Source organism: Hypanus sabinus, chromosome 22, assembly GCF_030144855.1.
Source record: "Hypanus sabinus isolate sHypSab1 chromosome 22, sHypSab1.hap1, whole genome shotgun sequence".
Lineage (NCBI taxonomy): Eukaryota > Metazoa > Chordata > Chondrichthyes > Myliobatiformes > Dasyatidae > Hypanus > Hypanus sabinus.
This window is the reverse complement of record NC_082727.1, coordinates 18,406,792-18,426,117: the sequence shown is the minus strand read 5'-3', so window position 1 is coordinate 18,426,117 and position 19,326 is coordinate 18,406,792. Positions and strand designations below refer to the sequence as shown.

General features: G+C 46.0%; 1 protein-coding gene and 1 long non-coding RNA gene across 3 annotated transcripts in view; both read left to right on the top strand.

Moving 5' to 3' along the window:
- Nucleotides 1-19,326, top strand: part of pyroxd2 (pyridine nucleotide-disulphide oxidoreductase domain 2) — a 62,545-nt gene that overhangs the window by 1,785 nt on the left and 41,434 nt on the right. For both annotated transcript variants that reach the window (XM_059947175.1, XM_059947174.1), the window contains exons 2-3: nt 4,462-4,481; nt 14,628-14,721. In XM_059947175.1, the coding sequence (XP_059803158.1) occupies nt 4,462-4,481; nt 14,628-14,721 (114 nt within the window). The remainder of the gene's footprint in view (nt 1-4,461; nt 4,482-14,627; nt 14,722-19,326) is intronic.
- LOC132379388 (uncharacterized) lies at nt 4,604-7,737 on the top strand. Its single transcript, XR_009507406.1, has 2 exons — nt 4,604-7,381; nt 7,437-7,737. It is a non-coding gene; the product is annotated as an uncharacterized LOC132379388 (long non-coding RNA).

Below are 19,326 nucleotides of genomic sequence, written 5' to 3'. Positions count from 1 at the left end.
TAATATCCCCCTTGAACTTCCCTCCCCTTACCTTAAAGCCATGTCCTCTTGTACTGAGCAGTGCTGCCCTGGGGAAGAGGCGCTGGCTGTCCACTCTATTCCTCTTAATATCTTGTACACCTCTATCATGTCTCCTCTCATCCTCCTTCTCTCCAAAGAGTAAAGCCCTAGCTCCCTTAATCTCTGATCATAATCCATACTCTCTGAACCAGGCAGCATCCTGGTAAATCTCCTCTGTACCCTTTCCAATGCTTCCACATCCTTCCTATAGTGAGGCGACCAGAACTGGACACAGTACTCCAAGTGTGGCCTAACTGGAGTTTTATAGAGCTGCATCATTACATCGCGTCTCTTAAACTCTATCCCTCGACTTATGAAAGCTAACACCACATAAGCTTTCTTAACTACCCTATCTACCTGTGAGGCAACTTTCAGGGATCTGTGGACATGTACCCCCAGATCCCTTTGCTCCTCCACACTACCAAGTATCCTGCCATTTACTTTGTACTCTGCCTTGCAGTTTGTCCTTCCAAAGTGGACCACCTCGCACTTCTCCGGGTTGAACTCCATCTGCCACTTCTCAGCCCCCTTCTGCATCCTATCAATGTCTCTTTGCAATCTTCGACAATCCTCTACATTATCTACAACACCACCAACCTTTGCATCATCTGCAAACTTGCCAATCCACTCTTCTACCCCCTCATCCAGGTTGTTAATAAAAATCACAAGAAGTAGAGGTCCCAGAACAGATCCTTGTGGGACACCACTAGTCACAACCCTCCAATCTGAATGTACTCCCTCCACCACGACCCTCTGCCTTCTGCAGGCAAGCCAATTCTGAATCCACCTGGCCAAACTTCCCTGGATCCCATGCCTTCTGACTTTCTGAATAAGACTACCTACCGTGTGGAACCTTGTGAAATGCCTTACTAAAATCCATGTAGATCACATCCACTGCATTACCCTCATCTATATGCCTGGTCACCTCCTCAAAGAACTCTATCAGGCTTGTTAGGCACGATCTGCGCTTCACAAAGCCATGCTGACTGTCTCTGATCAGACCATGATTCTCTAAATGCCCATTGATCCCATCTCTAAGAATCTTTTCCAACAGCTTTCCCACCACAGACATTAGGCTCACTGGTCTATAATTACCCGGACTATCCCTACTACCTTTTTTGAACAAGAGGACAACATTCGCCTCCCTCCAACCCTCCAGTACCATTCCCATGGACATAAAGATCCTAGCCAGAGGTTCAGCAATCTCTTCCCTTGCCTCGTGGAGCAGCCTGGGGAATATTCCGTCAGGCCCTGGGGACTTAACCGTCCTAATGTATTTTAACAACTCCAACACCTCCTCTCTCTTAATATCAACATGTTCCAGAACATCAACCTCACTCATATTGTCCTCACCGTCATCAGGTTCCCCCTCAGTGGTTAATACCGAAGAGAAGTATTCATTGAGGACCTCGCTCACTTCCACAGCCTCCAGGCACATCTTCCCACCTTTATCTCTAATCAGTCCTACCTTCACTCCTGTCATCCTTTTGTTCTTCACATAATTGAAGAATGCCTTTGGGGTTTTCCTTTACCCTATTTGCCAAGGCCTTCTCATGCCCCCTTCTTGCTCTTCTCAGCCCCTTCTTAAGCTCCTTTCTTGCTACCCTATATTCCTCAATAGACCCATCTGATCCTCGCTTCCTAAACCTCGTGTATGCTGCCGCCTTCCACCTGACTAGATTTTCCACTTCACTTGTCACCCATGGTTCCTTCACCCTACCATTCTTTATCTTCCTCACCGGGATAAATTTATGGGTTCATGGACTGTTCAGAAATCTGACGGTGGAGGAGAGATGCTGTTCCTGAGTGTGTGTCTTCAGGCTCCTGTACTTCTTCCCTGATGGTAGTAATGAGCGGAGAACATGTCCTGGATGGTGAGGGTCCTTAGTAATGGATGCCAACTTATGGACCTTGGAAGGTGTCCTTGATGCTGGGGAGAGCTGGGGGAGCCTCCTTCCCTTTGCAGCCTCAATCGTGTCTCTTAGAGCCTCCATGACAGGCAGTGATGCAGTCAGTCAGAATGTTCTCCACTGCGCATCCATAGAGATATGTAAGACTTACTGAATCTCCTTGAACTCCAGACAAAGTAGACTTGTTGGTGTGTTTTCTTTATGATTTCATCGATGCTGCCCGTGACTTTTGATGATCTCTGTGCCACTTGGGAAAAGCACGTTTTGTGTGTGTTCATCTTACCCGGCTGCCCTACACTGCAGAAGAGGCCTCACCCTGACTTTGATGCTGTGCATTGGTCAGAGTTCAGTGTAACTACAGGAGGTGCAGGAGCCTGAAGGCACACATCAATGATTCAGGAACAGCTTCGTCCCCTCTGCCATCCGATTCCTAAATGGACATTGATCCCGTGAACACTCCCTCACTTTTTTTATTATTTCTGTTTTTGCACTACTTTTAATTTAACTGTTTAATATACATGCATAAACTTACTGTAATTTATTTTTTCTACGTTTATCATGTAGTACATTGTACTGCTGCCACTAAGTTAACAAATATCACAGTATATGTTGGTGATACTATTTCTGAACTCTCTGTTGTCCCAGTGCCTACCCTCTGCCAGCACTGAGGTGGGCATCAGAGCAGTTTTCTTCTGGTGCCATCTCCCATGTGATTATTTTCTCCCAGGTATTAGAACACAGATCACAGGAACAGAACCTTTGATCCACAATGTTTGTGCCAAACTAGTAATTAAATGCCTAACTAAACTCATCCCTTCTGCTTACTCAATGTCTATATCTCAGCATTACCCACACATTCCAAGAGCCTCCTAAACAGCTCTGTTGTATCTGCTTTCACCACCGCCACTAGCGGAATTTTACAACATTAGACTCAGAAAATATGCACTGACGAACTTTGTGAATGGCGTCCAATTTTTTGTCTTCATATCCTAGCCCTAACTATTGTACAGGTGCTATATGAATGTAGAGGAACAAAAACTATATGAGTGCTGGAGGAACTCAGCAGGTCAGGTAGCCAGGTGAGGGGGAAGGTGGGTGGCAATGTTCTAATTTTTACGCTGCGTGGCCTAACCATTACTCTAAGCAGGAAATTTTTACGGCCTGAAAAATGTGCGGCATTTTAATTTTTATGTAACGTGAATAACTAGAATGAAAATTGAAAAATCACACACCTTTCTAGAATACACCTAACTGTTGGGTTTATGGGAGAAGGGAGTAAAACAAGGAGGGAAGGAATTATTTTAACATGACTTAGAACTGGGCAAACTAGGCTTAATTATTCCTTATATCTTGTTGGAAAGCATCATTCTGGATTGTGCAAGTTTTGTCATCATTATGAAACCTTTGGACATAATACTGTTACTGTGTGAAGCATATACAGTTAAATTAAATGCAGGCTTCATTAGTCTTTGGGAGTTGATAGTTATTTTAAAACTTTGTAAAGTCATGGGAGTGACCTTAATTCACAGTATCGTCTTTCGTTACTTACAATCTGTAGGGCTTTTTGGGCTGCTTTAGCTTTTCTTGAAAAGAGAAGAAGCAGGATTTTCCCCTTCTTTCCCTATACCACACTCCAGTCAGGTGGCGGTATTGCACCTTTAATTTTGACTGTCAACCGCCATTAAAAGTTAAAAGAAGAAGAGAAGAATCTGATAGGAGTGGACCATGGGAGAAGGAGGAAGGAGGAGGGGCATCATAGAGAGGCGATGGTTGGGTAAGGAGAACAGAAGAGGTGAGAGGGCAGCTGGAATAGGGAATAGAAAGTGGTAGGTGGGCAACATTCCCCCTATTTTTTTTACAACCGTGCAGACCAGAGTTTGCTCTGAGCTGAAAATGTTTATGCAACCTGAAAACTGAAAACACTCTAAATGTTTTTTTTTCTGTAATATTATAATATGAACATTTAGAATGAAAAATGAAAAATCTCACATTTATTGATCAGAGGTTATTCTAAAATGCAGTACAACAAGGAAATCATTAACGTTTCATAAACTTCTGGCCGCGTCCAATTCCAGGTGCGTGGCAACAACCGCAACTTGCACGGGAGCGTTTCAGTTACCGTGCGGCCGTGCACTTGTGCAGCTTAGAGGGGAAAGTGGCCGGTGTGTGGGGGAGGGGAGTAAAGTAAGAAGCTGGGAGCTGATAGGTGGAAGGAGTAAAAGGCTGAAGGAGGAGGGATCTGATAGGAGAGGAGTGTGGACCATGGGAGAGAGGGAGGGAGGAGGGCCACTGGAGAGAGATGATGAGCAAGTGAGGGGAAGGGAAGTACGTTTGAGTTTGTTTGTGTGGATTTCCAGCATCTGCAGAATCTCTTGCGTCTATATAAATGTATTTGTTGTTCATTGAAGCCATCAGCAGGTTACTTTGCTCGTGCTGAGTGCAATCTCACTGTGAACAACAGGACGCTGACATGTTTTCTTCATTTCTCTAGGACACAATGGTCTCATTGCCGTACGTACACCTTCTTGACTTCCACTCTAATCGAGATATTGTTCCTGCTTGAATCGGGGGAGCTGTTAACGCCAGGCGCAGCCCAGACTGTCTGCTCCCTGCACCGTGTACCCATGGCAAGTGGTCAACACCCCTCGGTTCCTCAGGAGAGAAGGGAGAAGAAACCAGGCTGACTCCCCAATTCCCACTGCTCGGTTTGGAATGATGTTGGGACTCTGTCTTGGGCAGCGAGAGGAGGGTTGGGGGGATTGTTTCGGAGGGTGGATGCTCACAAGAAGATAGAATCAGAGAGGCTCTGAAACAACTGAAGGGTCTCAGAGGTGACAGGACGATTGGGGGTGGGAGCAAGCTGGCCCATCTCAGGTCCTTCATCCTGCAAACAGATGAGGTCAGTCAGATGGATGACATGGTCAGTGCAGGCATGGTGGGCCAGGGAGCCTGGTCTGGATCCCTTCCCCAGATACCTCCCAACATTGCTTGGCGCCAGGTTTTAGTTGAAAGTGCTCCTGTGGCATACTCAGCGACGTTTGAGGATAACAACACACACAAAATGCTAGTGGAACGCAGCAGGCCAGGCGGCATCTATAGGGAGAAGCGCTGTCGACGAGTCGGGCCGAGACCCTTCGTCAGGACAGACGTTTGAGGATGTTATGTAACAGTGTTATCTCATCACAAGCTGTTGTCATTCAGAGTGTATTCAAATACGTTCTGCTAGAACAGGATTACAGGAAGCTCGAAACCTGGCCTCTGCGGAATGTATGAATTACAAGCAGGCCTAGGCCACTCGGCCCTTCAAACCTGTCCCACCATCATGGTTGCTGTGGTTGTAATCTCAACACTGAATTTTGTTCAGAATCTGAATCCAGGTTATTATCACTGGCCACACACAAAACTGGAGGAACACAGCAGGCCAGGCAGCATCGATGGGAAAGAGTAAACAGTCAACATTGTGGGCAGAACCCTTCTTCAGGACTGGGGAGAAAAGAGATGAGAAGTCAGAGTTAGAAGGTGGGAGGAGGGGAGGAAGAAGTACAAGGTGGTAGATGATAGGTGAAACCGGGAGAGAGGGAGGGGTGAAGTAATGAGCTGAGCAATCGATTGGTGTGGCACATGTCACACTTGCAAGGGTAAGTACCAGGAGGGAGATGAGTGGGGAGAGACGAATGGACAAGAGAGTCACGTGGGGAGTGATCCCTGTGGATAGTGGAAAGGGGGGGTGTGGTGGGATCCTGTTGGAGATGGTGGAAGTAATGGAGAAACACCTGCCCAACACCTCCTCCCTCACTACCATTCAGGGCCCCAGACAGTCCCTCACATTGAGGGGACACTTTATCTGCGAGTCTGTGGGGTCACTTACTATACCCGGTGTTCCTGGTGGGGCCTCCTGTGTATCGGTAAGACTCTGTAGATTGGGAGATCACTTTGGCAAGCACCAGAAAAAGTAGGATCTCCCGGTGGCCACTCATTTCAATCCTACTTCCCATTCCCATTCCGACATGTCAATCCCTGGCCTCCTTTACTGCCACGCTGAACCCACACTCAGGTTGGAGGAGCAACACTGTATATTTCATCTAGGTAGCCTCCAACCTGATGGCAGATTTCTCAAACTGGTAATTGCTACCCCTTCACCATTCCTCCCTCTCATCTCCTTACCCGCCCATCACCTCCCTCTGGTGCTCCCCTCCCCATTTCCCTTTCTTCCATGGCCTTCTATCCTCTTCTCTCTTCTCCAGCCTTTTATCTCTTTCACCAATCAACTTCCCAGCTCTACTTTACCCCTCCCCTTCTGGTTTCAACTATCACCTGTCACCTTGTACTTCTTCCTCCCCTCCCACTCCGCCCCCCCCCCCCACTCTGACCTCATCTCTTTTTTTCCAGTCCTGAAGAAAGGGCTCGGTCCAGAACGTCGACTGTTTATTCATATCCATAGATGCCGTCTGATCTGCTGAGCTTCTCCACCATTTGTGTGTGTTGCTTTGATTTCCAGCACCTGCAGATTTTCTCTTATTTAGTATCACTGGTGCACGCTGAGAATTTTTTTTGTTTGTAGCAGCAGTACAGTGCATTGCATAAACATTTCTATAAGTTAACAAAGAGAAATGTTTAAAAATAAACAATTAGCACAGAAAGAGAGCAAAATAATGAGGTAGTATTCATGGCTTCTGGGCTGTTCAGAAAACTGATGGTGGAAGGGAAGCAGCCGTTCCTAAGATGTTGAGTGTGTGTCTTCAGGTTCCTGTAGCTCCTCCCTGATGGTAGTGATGAGAAGAGGGCACGTCCTGGTTGGTGAGAGACCTTCATGCTGGATGCCTCCTCGCTGAGGTATCCGCGTTTGAAGATGTCCTCAATGGCGGGGAGGTGAGTGCCCGCGATGGAACTGGCTGAGCTGACAACCCTTTGCAGCTTTTTCTCACGCCTCCATACCAGACAGTGATGCAGTCAGAACGCTGTCCATGGTACGTCAGTAGAAATTTGTTATAATCCTCGGAAAAATACCGAGTTGTCTCAAACTCCTAATGAAATACAGCTGCTGGCGTGCCTTCTTCATGATTGCATGAATATGCTGGGTCCAGGGTAGATCTTCAGAGTTACTGACACCCAGGAAGTTGAAGCTGCACACCCTTTTCAAAATATTAAAGAACTATGCTTCCTGTGTCCCGTCAAAGTCAAGTTTAGTGTCACGTGCAAAAGTCCATGTGTGCACTGAGGCAACAGAAAACTTCACAGGCTCGTAGCATCGGATAAGCAGCACCCATAAGAAAAATAACACACACAAATTTCTGGAAGAACTTAGCGGGTCAGGTGCATCAACGTAGATGAATAAACAGTCGACGTTTTAGGCCAAGCCCCTTTATCAGGACTGGAGAGGAAGAGGAAGCCAGAATGTGGAGGGAGGTGGAGTATAAGCTGGTAGGAGATGGTAGGTGGGTGGGTGGGGAGAGGTGGTGGATAAAGTTAAAAGCTGGGAGGTGATAGGTGGAAAAGGTAAAGGGCTGAAGAAGAAGGAATCTGATAGGAGATGAGAGTGGACCATGGGAGAAAGGGAAGGAGGGAGGTGATGGTTAGGTGAGAATGGGTAAGAGAGATGCCAGAATAGGGAATAGAAAGAGAGAGAAAGGGGAGGGGGGCAGAAATACAAGGTGTTGCTACTCCAACCCGAGGGTGACCCCATCTTGGCAACAGAGGAGAATTTGGACTGACATGTCAGACTGGGAAGTAGAATTAAAACTGGTGGCTTATTATTGTGTTAATATTATTATGTTCATAAGAAAATGTAGATTATTTGTAACTTATACATTCCGCCTATGAGGTTGTTCTGTAGTCACAAGCAGGTCAGACCGGGTAAGGTCAGCAGAATCCCTCCCTGAAAGACATTAATGAATCCACAAGATTTTTCCAACAATTGGCTAGTTTTGTGATTACTATTAGTAATTGTTAAATTCCACAACCTCTACAGAATCTTGATTACTTCTGTGTTTCACTAAAACAATATATCTCAGCTCAATAAGACAGAAAGACACAAACTCCAATGGTCTAATTAGAGCAACAAAACTTTGTTTGTTAGGGCAGAATGGAGCAAGCATTGAAATATTTATCTAGTCGTGCCCTGGCCCGTCTCACTGCATTACAGCTTCCGTCGGATCCGTGGCATTGTTCATGAACAGTCCATGGCGAGGCCCCGAGAAACTAACAAGCCTCCTGATTGCTCAACGTTTCGACCCTTTTTGCTGATATGAAATGCTGCAGGAAGTGGACCAAAACATTATCACCAGCTCAAACCACCAGATCAGAACCGGTCATTGCTTGCCACGTCTCTTCAGGAGTCTCACCCCGTGCTCCACTTGCATTCCCGTTCCCAGGGTGGTACTGCATTCTTGTACTGCTACTCCCGTAATCGTAATCCATGCTCCTGCGAACATAGGGCTCACATATCGCTCGGAGTTACAGGGCACGGGGGAGATCCATGGGAAACAAGAAAGAATAAAGAGCAAAGGCAAACCGTAGTTTCATTTTGAGATGCATGATTACGAGTATGCGCAGGTGCGATGGAAAATTTACTCATCAAATCAAGTTGAAGTTCAAGTTTATTGTCATTCCACCAGCCACGTGTATACTGCCAAATGAAACAGTGCTCCTCTGGACCAAGGTGCACAACACAGTACCTGTAACTGACACACAACTCAAATAACTTAAATAATATAATCCAGAATATTGACACTTATTAAGGTGTACTTATGACACAAGGTAATAAGTAAACTGTACAACTCTACTGGTGCTTCATACACACTGAGTGGTGACAGGGAGTTCAACAGCCTCATGGTCTGCGAGAAGAAGCTGTTTCCCATTCAAGTAGTCCTTGTCCTAATGCTAGGGAGTCAAAGGGATTGTGGGACAGATGGAAGGGATCTATGAAAATGCTAAGGACCCTGCGTTATGCAACGGTTCTGATAAATATCTCGGACGGGCGGAAGAGAAACACTCCTCATCCTTTCAGCAGTCCTCTCAATCCTTTGTAGGGCCTTGCAATCGGATACCTTGCGATTCCTGAACCTGAAGGTCACGCAAGTCGGGGCACTCCCAATGGTGCTTCTGTAATAATTGGTTAGAAAGGGCAGGGTGATGGATGGGGAAGCCTCACTCACCTCAGTCTCCGTGGGAAGTGGAGACGCTGTTGTGCTTTCCTGACTAACGAGGTAGTGCCGAAAGACCCGGTGAGACTGTCCATTTTGTGCACTCTGTTGGAATCTCTCTTTATTGTCTGATCCTTATTCTCGGACAATTAAGAAACAGAGGAATGTTTTACCTCCCAGCTGCACGTTTAAAACTTCCTTTCTTTGTCTAGTTTTCCTTCAAGAAAATGTCCCTTGTTCGGGCGCCATAATATCTATTATGGCAACAATATCTATTTTGTAATCATAGGGGTTCTTCCAGGAGTCAAGAATGAAGGGTGGTCTTGATTCTTAATGATCATTTATTTTAAAGTACAAACAAACTAAAGAGGTGAGAGGTAAAGCTAAGATGAATGAAAAGCAGTCAGAAGTTGAAGATAAAAGAAAATAATGATGGCGCCTCTGAAAAATCACATCACCTTTATAATCGAGATAAGAAAATTCCACAGATAAAATAAACCAATCATTGGTTGCACAATTATGTCACATGGGTAATGTGCTAATACTTAGCCAATGAAAAATGAGAAAGCTGATTAGCCATTAGTTTAACTGCTATACTGTTTGCTGGGGATGAACCACCACATACTGTGAAAAATAGATGAGTTTGTTAAAAAGTACAAATGATTAAAGTACAACCTTAGTCTTACATTAATTCATCTTACTAAAAAGTATTAAAAAACAATGGTTTCCAACAGTCCCCCCTTTCATTCTATTAGGGACACTGGCAGAATCACATCTGAAAATTCAGGGGCAAAAATAAAACTTTAAGTATCTATGTTATAGAGTAATCAAAAACTATTCAAAATCATTTATAGTACTGCATATTTATTGTGAGTCATTTCAACCGGTGCATCATGAGCAAGGGAAATAGGCAAAAATATAATAACAACAAGCATCAAAATAAAGTCCACAATGTTCAATAAAAATGTCCAATTATTATATTTGTGCTTGAGGTCGTCTCACCATACTTGTCTTTATCTGGAGTCATTTTGGATCGATTGCAGTGGCTGGTGTATTTCCACTTATGGTCTGCCCTCCTCCGATGGACCACTTCAATAAGCGGTGACCTGTTGGTAAGCAGACTGAACAGCTGGGGTTAGTTTTACACAATAATCAATTAAACCGTCTGCCATGACATGTATATCAGTCTCTCTGAGATTGAGAGCTCCCAGCAGTGACCCCTTCAACTGGGCTCAGTTTTGTTCTCTTGTTTTGGGGTTGCTCCAATGCTGCATCAAACCAAAGAAAGCTGTAGGCCGTGATACGCCTTCCTCGTGATACTTAGTCAACCGTTGTTTGATGATGCCGTTCATTCTTTCAACTTGATGACTCTGGATGATGTGGGCAATAAAAAGGCCATTCAATGTTTATCATCTACATAATTTTTGACAAACACTCCCAATGAGATGTGTTCCTTGGTCAGAGTCAATGTGGCATGGAAATCCCCATCGAGGAATATTGTCCTTAATCAGAGTTTTGGCTGTGTATGTGGCTGTAACTTTACTTGCTGGGATGGTTTCCACCCATCTTGAGAATTTGTCCACCATTACTAGCACATCTGAATATCCTTGACTCTTCGATAAAGTAGATGTAAAAATGGACCAGGTGGGGCAGGAGTACTTAGTTGAGGTAGCTTCTCTGTTGATCCAGGGTTGGTTTTCTGGCAATGTAATACATCTCTTAACTGTTTGTCGAGCTTGCATCCCGAACTTTGGATTCCACCACCCTGGAAGAATCTGTTGACCATCTTTTGCATCCCTGTGTGTTCTAAGGAGTGTATCTGCTGTGCCAGGTAAGGAAGGAGCTTAGCTGGGGCCAGCAGTCTACGACTAGTGCCATATCGCCGTACTCCATCGTCGTTTTCCATCCAGTATCACTTCTCTTCATTCGATCACTGATCTTGCACGTTCGTCTGAGACACAGTGTTCAACTTGGTTTCAGTTATCGGGCTTTCTTCTGTTTCTTTATTCCTGTTCTGCTGCTCCCTTTGCAGTTTCATCTGCAAATGTCTTTCCACAGCTTTCCAATGTGGTCATATTAGAGTGACCTTTACATTTCCACTCTGCAGCTTCTGATGGTACTTGCATGACTTTGATGAGTTCTCGTACTAGTTGGCCATTCTTGATTGGAGTTCCCATGGTTGTGAGAAATCCTCTTTCTCTCTATAAATTTCTGAAGTCATGAACAACTCTGAAAGCATATCAAGAATCTGTGTAGATATTAGCTGATCTTCCCTCCGCTAGCCTTCAGTCCTGCCTGTTGTGCAGAGGTACCAGGAGTCATGTTTCCCAAGGCCATCACTTCATAAGAACATAAGAAATAGGAGCAGGAGTAGGCCATCTGGCCCATCGAGCCTGGTCTGTCATTCAATAAGACCATGGCTGATCTGACCATGAACTCATCTCCACCTACCTGCCTTTTCCCCTACTATGCAAAAATCTATCCAACCTTGTCTTAACTATATTTCCTAAGGTAGCCTCCACTGCCTCATTGGACAGAGAATTCCAGATTCACCACTCTCTGAGAAAAGCAGTTCCTCCTCTTTTCCATCTTAAATCTACTCCCCCGAATCCTGAAGCTATGTCCCCTAGTTCTAGTCTCACCTACCAATGGAAACAACTTTCCTATCTCTATCTTATCCATCCCTTTCATAATTTTATATGTTTCTATAAGATCCCCAAAACTCAACTCTCAAAACACACCATGAGAAGACTCTCATGTTGGGTAAAACAGAAGGTAAAAGGAGGGCAGGACGGCAAAGGCTACGATGGATGGATAATATTACTCAGACAATGTGTATGACCTCAGGATCTTAGGCAGTTTCCAACAAGAAGGCCTGGTGTGCAGGAGTCCGTGAGATCACAAAGAGTTGGACTGACATAACGACTGAATAACAGCATGAGACCTACTCCCATTCTTCTGAATTTCAGCGAGTACAGTCCCAGGCAACTTATTCTCTCCTCATAGTCTAACCCCCTCACCTCTGGAATCAACCTGGTGAACATACTCTGCAATGCCTCCAAAGCCAGTATATCCTTCCTCAAGTAAGGAGACCAGAACTGTACACAGTACTCCAGATGCAGCCTCACCAGTACCCTGTACAGATGCAGCATAACCTCGTTTTCCTTTTCTCCGACGACAGCCCAACCAGGCATTTGAACTCCTTCCTCAATGGCTGAGGAGCTGTCAGAGTGCAGAACCAGATCTGGGCTCAACAAAGGGACTTCTTTATGGTAATGTGTATCTTCTTGACACTTTATTGTTCTTACACAGTCATGATCATCATCATCTTCCATGCCCTCCGGCAACAGTGTAGCTGGACTTGCTCATTGATGATATTAGGTGCCTCAAGAACAGTGGTCCACTTGAGAGGCCCTGTTCATGGTCAGTGAAGTGTGCACTGAGGGTGGGCATCAAACATTTAACGTCCGATCCAGCACATTGTTTGAAACAGGTAGGTTCCCTGCTCTACTCATAGACACTAAACCCATCCGAAGGCTACATTGCTCAATTTGGCAGAGTGATAACCAACAGGATGCTGTTGGAATCCACATTCTTGAGTTAAAACTGGCGTCATGTAGCCATGCTTCTTGTTAACAAATGGGGTAAATGGTCTTTCCGTATCAGGGATTCCTATTGCAGGTGGAGTACTTGGTATCACCTTTAAAGTTTGAAAAGCTTCTTCAGGGTCATCAGAGTGCTTGCTGCCTTTCAACAGACTAGTGAGGGGTTTGAGCAATTTCCACATGTGAATCGAACCGTGTGCTGTTGTAGTTGCACAAACCCAGACATGATCGAAGTTGCTGGACTGTTGTAGGTGACTTTGCTGATTTAACAGCCTCTGCACGATCTTCAGTGATTTCCCATTTGCCCAACTCATATAAGCCACTTCCTCATGTTGTAATGTGCCTTGCCCAAGTTTGCTTTGTTTCCCTTGAGGGCCAGGTATATTCACAGAAATGAAGTACATCGCATTCACTTCCAGCTAATAAATTAATATATTGCTGTGAATTCCAGTTCCACTTCTTCTGTGTAGGCAGTTGGTTCATCTGTCTGGATCTTATTCGGACTTTGATATGTTGTTTGGCAGTTTGCACCAGATTGTGGTAGGAAATGGGGCAGTTTCACTCCAATTTGCTTTTGCTAGCTTCACCGTTTTGGGAACATGCGATTTCAAACCATCCACGAAAGTTGACTTCAGAGCGCCGTCTGTGGATTCTTCCACATTGTCTTCAGTTGTTCCCTGAACTCCTGAGTAGCTGATCCAAACTGTCTTCATATTCAGAAACATCACCCGAGGCTTTCTGTTTGCAGCCATCGTGCTGGGTGTTGTCATTCCAACCGTTTAAAAAAAAATTACATCCCAATCATCTGGTAAATTCCACTTATCCTCTCCTATGCAATCTTCAGTTCACCATGCCAACTGATTTATTTGCTGAGTTGTTAGCATAGCAGCTAAAATTTGAATGCAGTTGGTATATATTCTTAATCCGTCGAAGTTCAACCCAAGTCTTTTGAGTTTCCTTTTTTTTGGGATGTGGAACTTCCTTGGACAAATGGTCCAATTTGCCAATTCTTATTGTTTCTGGTGATTGGAAACCTCCTGTCGTTTTACAATATCTCCACCTGAGGAGAGCTGCAGATGTTGGCTGCAAAGAAAAAGGAAGTCGTAGTGAAGCCGTGTCAGACTTCAGTCGGAGTACATTTGGAGTATTGCGTGCAGTTCATATAGGAAGGATGTGGAGGGTGGAGAAGGTATGATAGGTTGGACAAACCTGGGTAGTTCTCCCTGGAGCACTGGAGGCTGAGGAGAAACCTGATAAAGGTTTTTAAAGTTAATTATGAGATGCATAGATAAGGTAGGCAGACAGAATCTTCTTCAGAGGGTGGAAATGTGTCAAACACCAGAGGACGTGCTTTTAAGGTCAGAGGGGAGAATGTTTTAGGGTGATGTGAGGGCACAGATTGGTAGGTGCCTGGAAGGGATTGCCAGGAGTTGTGGTGGAAGGAGCTAGTTTGGTGGAGTTTATGAGACGTAAGTATGAAGGGAATGGATGGATACGGATGATACAGAGGATGATATTTAGGATAAATTGGCCTCAAAAGCAGCACAATGTAATGGGCTGAATGGCCTGTCTCGTGCTGCCCTGTTCTATGTTCACAGTGCCCTGAGTGATAAATTTTTTTAATTCAAATTATGTTCTTTCTTGTAAAAATAGTTCATTATTATGTTTGTTTTTTTGTCAATAATGCTTTGTGCCTGTGATTCTGCTGCAATTAAGTTGACTGTTGCATCTCAGTGTACAAGTGGAAATGCTATAAGCTCGACTATCCCCTGTCCTAAGTAGGTGCTCCCTTAGTTTAGAACAGTGGCCTTTGGTCCCAGAATACCCCACAATAAAAGTCATCATTTCTGCGTCTGCGTGGCCTAGTCCCCTTGCTTTCTCGCTCTTCTGAACTCCAGTGTCTCTTGCAGGCTGCCTACCTCCAAAAGTCTGGAGTGAACACGGCCGTGTTAGAGAGGCGGCACCTCGTTGGTGGGGCGGCTGTCACGGAGGAACTCATTCCGGGTAAGTGTGGCGGCTGCACCAGCCCGCATTAAATGTGGCGGGCCCGGAGTCAGGCAATGTCCATGGAGAGAGAATGAGAGTGAACGTTCCAGATCAGTGACCTTTCCTCAGAACGAGGAGTGGTTAAAATTCAAATCCGTTTTAGAATTGGTGAGGGGGAGGACGCTGGGAAGTGGAGGGGAGGGGGTAGGACGCCGGGAAGTGGAGGGGAGGGGTAGGATGCTGGGGAGTGGAGGGGAGGGGTAGGATGCCGGGGAGTGGAGGGGAGGAATGAAAGGGAAGGTCTGAGGTCAGGAAGGAGGGATGGAGGGTCTAATATAGCAAGTGACAAAATGAATGGACGATGGGTTACTCCAGAAGCCTGTCCTTCCCCTGCTCTGTGGTCCATGAACAGTACCAGGCTGTAGACACAGCCCTGTCCACTCCATGGACTCCGCCTGTACTTCCCACTGCCTCAAGAAAGCTACCAACGTCATCAAAGACCCCATCCATCTTGGTTATTCTCCCTTGGCCCCCACGTCAGTCAGAGGGTACATATAACACCAAGCTCCAAGACAAATTCTATCCAACTTTTATCAACTTGTCTAATAAAGATGAACTCTTGATCGTAACAATCTCTTTGGTCATGGCCCTTGCTCCTTATTGTCTGCCTTTCTCTGTAACTGCAACAATTTTACTCTGCATTCTGTTATCGCTTTTCCCTTAGTACTGCCTCACTAGTTTCCTTTGGCAAAGGAGACACCTCAAAGATAACACTAAAATCGGTCTGAAGGATTTCAGCTGGGAAGACATGGACACACGTGGAGGAGGTCTGTTTAAGAGGGAGCTGTCTAACATGAGGTCGACCTCCTCAGTGCTGTAGAGAACAAGCGGTGGCTGTGAAAGCAGAGACTGAACCAAAAACCCCAAACGCTAACCACAGCCACCACTTACTCTACCCACACAGCACCAGAATAGGAGGATCCCGGATCAGCCTCGACAACCACCTGAGGACCCACCAGTAGACAACTCCTTGTGAGTCATACTCGACTCGAGAGATTGCATTACTACCTCGATGCACTTGTGTTTTGAGCTGATTTGTATCGACAGTACACAGAAGTTTTTCACTGTGCTCAGCACGAATCATTCCTGCCACCAGGGGTTAATCAGAAGCACAAGAGATTCTGCAGATATTGGAAATCCAGAGCAACACACACACAATGTGGCGGAGGAACGCTGCAGCTTGGCAGCATCTGTGGAGAGGGATAAGCTGTCAATGTTTCGAGACAAGTCCTTTCATTAGGACAGACTGGACAGAAGTTGGCATTAGTATGGAGGGTGAAACACTGTCCCTTGGTTGAAGGCTTGAGTCCCAGAGGAGGAGAAGTGGATGAAGGAGAATCATTATCTGAGATTGCTGAACTCAGAGCCGAGTTTGGAAGGCTTGGACGTGTTCGCCCAGAAGGTGCTGTTCCTAAAGTTTCTGTTGAACTTGGTTGGAACAGTGATGAAACAAAGATCAGGGAGGTCTGGATGAGATGTGGGAACTAATGTGAGAGGAGCCTGGAAGCCATCATTTCTCCCACATGGACACACTTCTAGCAAAGGGTTTGAAAGTGAAGGAGTCACTTGTGTTCTCAGTCTTACTTTTTAACCAACACAATTTTTCTTCTTTGGCGTATCGGTTGTTTGTCAATGCTCACGGAAAGCATTGTAAAGCCAAGGCTTTGTAATGCATTGGCCAGACCACACTCGGAGTACTGTGAGCCATTTTGGGCTCCTTTTCTAAGAAAGGATGTGCTGGCCTTGGAGAGGGTCCAGAGGGGGTTCTCCAGAAGGATCCGGGGAATGAAAGGGAGCATTTGCTGGTTCTGGGCCCGCACTCGTTAAAGTTTATAAGAATGAGGGCGAGATCTCATTGAAACATTGAATATTGAAAGGCGAAGCTAGAGTGGACATGGAGAGGAAGGCCTGAATGGCCCAATTTGGTCTTATTTGTAACTTCTATTGTGTTTCTTTATTTTGTTACGAATGTCTGCAGGAAAATGAATCTCAAGGTTGTACATGATAATGTAAGCATACTTTGATAAATTTTACTTCGAACTTTGATTTAAACAGTCTCTGCCTCACCACACTCCTAAGCGCCGACACTAATGAAGAAACGTTATTGGCTGCTCAGATTAAACAAAGCCAAGAAAAGTGGTCACAGAGGTGTGACCTTGTGTTATATGGAAGTTGAAAGCTCATGTTCTCCTGGGGTTGGGATCTACCCCTTGAGTTATTAGGTCCTGAAGGAGGGTCCCGGTCTGAAAGGTTGACTGTTTACTCCTTTCCATAGATGCTGCCAGACCAGTATTTTGTGTGTCCTGATATTGGGCCATCAGTACCTTGCTTATGGGATCTTCCTCTGCAGAGATTCCATGCTGTGTTTCCGACATCACAAGAGTGATACACTTGAAGAAGTCCTTTGTGAGCTCTGGACTGGTTTGGGATGTCCCGAGGTGGCGAAAGGTGCTGTAAAAATGCACAGCCCTTTACATCGTGACTACGTGTGACTCTCAGCAGGAGATGATTCCATCCAGTCCAAGGACCAGGAGTTAGGACAAAGCAATGATTAAATGAGTTTGGTAAAAGATACAGTACAGTAATAAATAACTCATAAAGTAGCCAGCAGGTTAGTAGGTTGATAATAGGATAGATATACCAACATATTTTATAGCCATGAATGTTCTGTTGCAATGTTAGGCAAGGTAAGTGATAACAAGTGAATAATCGCCACCGCAGAACACAGTACAGGTCCTTCAGCCCACAATGTTATGATGACCTTTTAACCTATCTAAGATCAGCCTAGCTCTTCCCTTCCACATAACCCTCTGCTTTTTATTATCTATGTGCCTAAGAGTCTCTTAAATGTCCCTAATGTGCCTCTGCCCCCATCCCTCGAAGCACATTCCACACATTCACCACTCTGTAAAAAACCTAGCCCTGACGTGCCTCCTGTGTGGTGTGTGGCCAAGTGGTTAAGGCATTGGACTAGCGATCTGAAGGTCGTGAGTTCGAGCCCCAGCCGAGGCTGTTGTGTCCTTGAGCGAGGCACTTAACCACACACTGTTCCAGTCCACCCAGCTGAAAATGGATACCGGCAAAATGCTGGGGCAAAACGCAAAAATAACCTCGTGATAGACTGGCGTCCTATCCGGGTGGGGAGTCTCGTACTTTCAGTCGCTTCAGGCTGCGGAAACTGGCCTAAGCGCTGGCTCTGATGAGCCTGTATGGCTTGGGACAGACTTCAACTTTTAACTGCCTCATACCCTTTCCTCCAATCACCTTAACATGATCTGGAACCCTGCTCGGTGACGGTGTGAATGGGAGGGGGAGCCTTGGACGGGACACTGGGAGAATTTCACTGCTTTACGATGAGGTCAGTTGCTCCCACTGAGGAGGTCTTCATTTCCCATTCCCTACAAAATATGAGACCTCTGACAGTACGTCACCGGCTTACAGCTTGGCCCTTTGCTGTCGAACTCCAGGACCGGCAATCCCACAAAAACACAGCCGTCCCTGAGGTGCCCGCGGAGGAGTGCTGCTGACCGCCCCCGTTCCAGGCCGCAGGAGTACGGGCTGAGGGACGCACTGAAGCTTGGTGCAGACACTCTAAGGACCACGGTGTAGGGTTCTTCTGCTGGAGAGGAAGGGGCTGGGTTGGGGGAGGAAGCTCTTCAATTTTTGTGGTGGTGTGGCACCCTAGCGGGCAACAGTCTGGTTGGTTTTACGGAATGGAACGGAACACTATTTAACTCATTGATATGAGAATGAAAATCTGTTCCATGGCTTATTCTTTATTATGAATGGAGTTTATTTTGATATAAACAGATGGCAGGGCATCACCCTCTGAAATGACTCATCTGTGGTAGCGGGTGTATCCAGGCTCCGTTCAGGAATCACAGGCATGTTGGTAGAGCCGTGACCCGGATTCAGTCCTGAGCACGGGTACTGTCTGTTGCACGCTGTCTCTGTGACCGCGTGGGTTCCCCCCCACCCTCGGGCGCTGTCCGCATGTGGGGTTTGTATGCTCTCTCTGTGACCACGTGGGTTCCCCCCCCACCCTCGGGCGCTGTCCGCGTGTGGGGTTTGCAAGGTCTCTCTGTGACCGCGTGGGCCCCACCACCACCCCTGGGTGCTCCGATTCCCTTGCACATCCCAAAGACGTACATGTCTGTAGGCTAATTGCCCACTATAAATTCCCCCTGGTGTGTGGTGGGTGGGGATAAAATTGGCAAGTGGAGTTGGTGTGAAAAGGACATTACGGGCTCTATGGACATCAATGTAATACAAACCTACTCCATCACCAATCTTGCTTTCCCTCCTACTCCATCCAGGACCCTCCATTTTTCTTGCATCTATGTCTCTTCTTCTTAACCCCATACCACAGCCCTGTCGGGGCATGGGCCGCCCAGAGCGGCTCACTAGAGTCCGCTGCAGTGGGCCAACACAAGGCTGATCGGCGTCTGCTTTCACCACACGACTTCATACGCCTTCGAGGTGAAGATCCCTCCTCTCCCAGGGACGGGGTCTTTGGAGAATCTGTTGGTGTTTCTGTAGCTCTGGGTTTTTAGGGGACGGGTA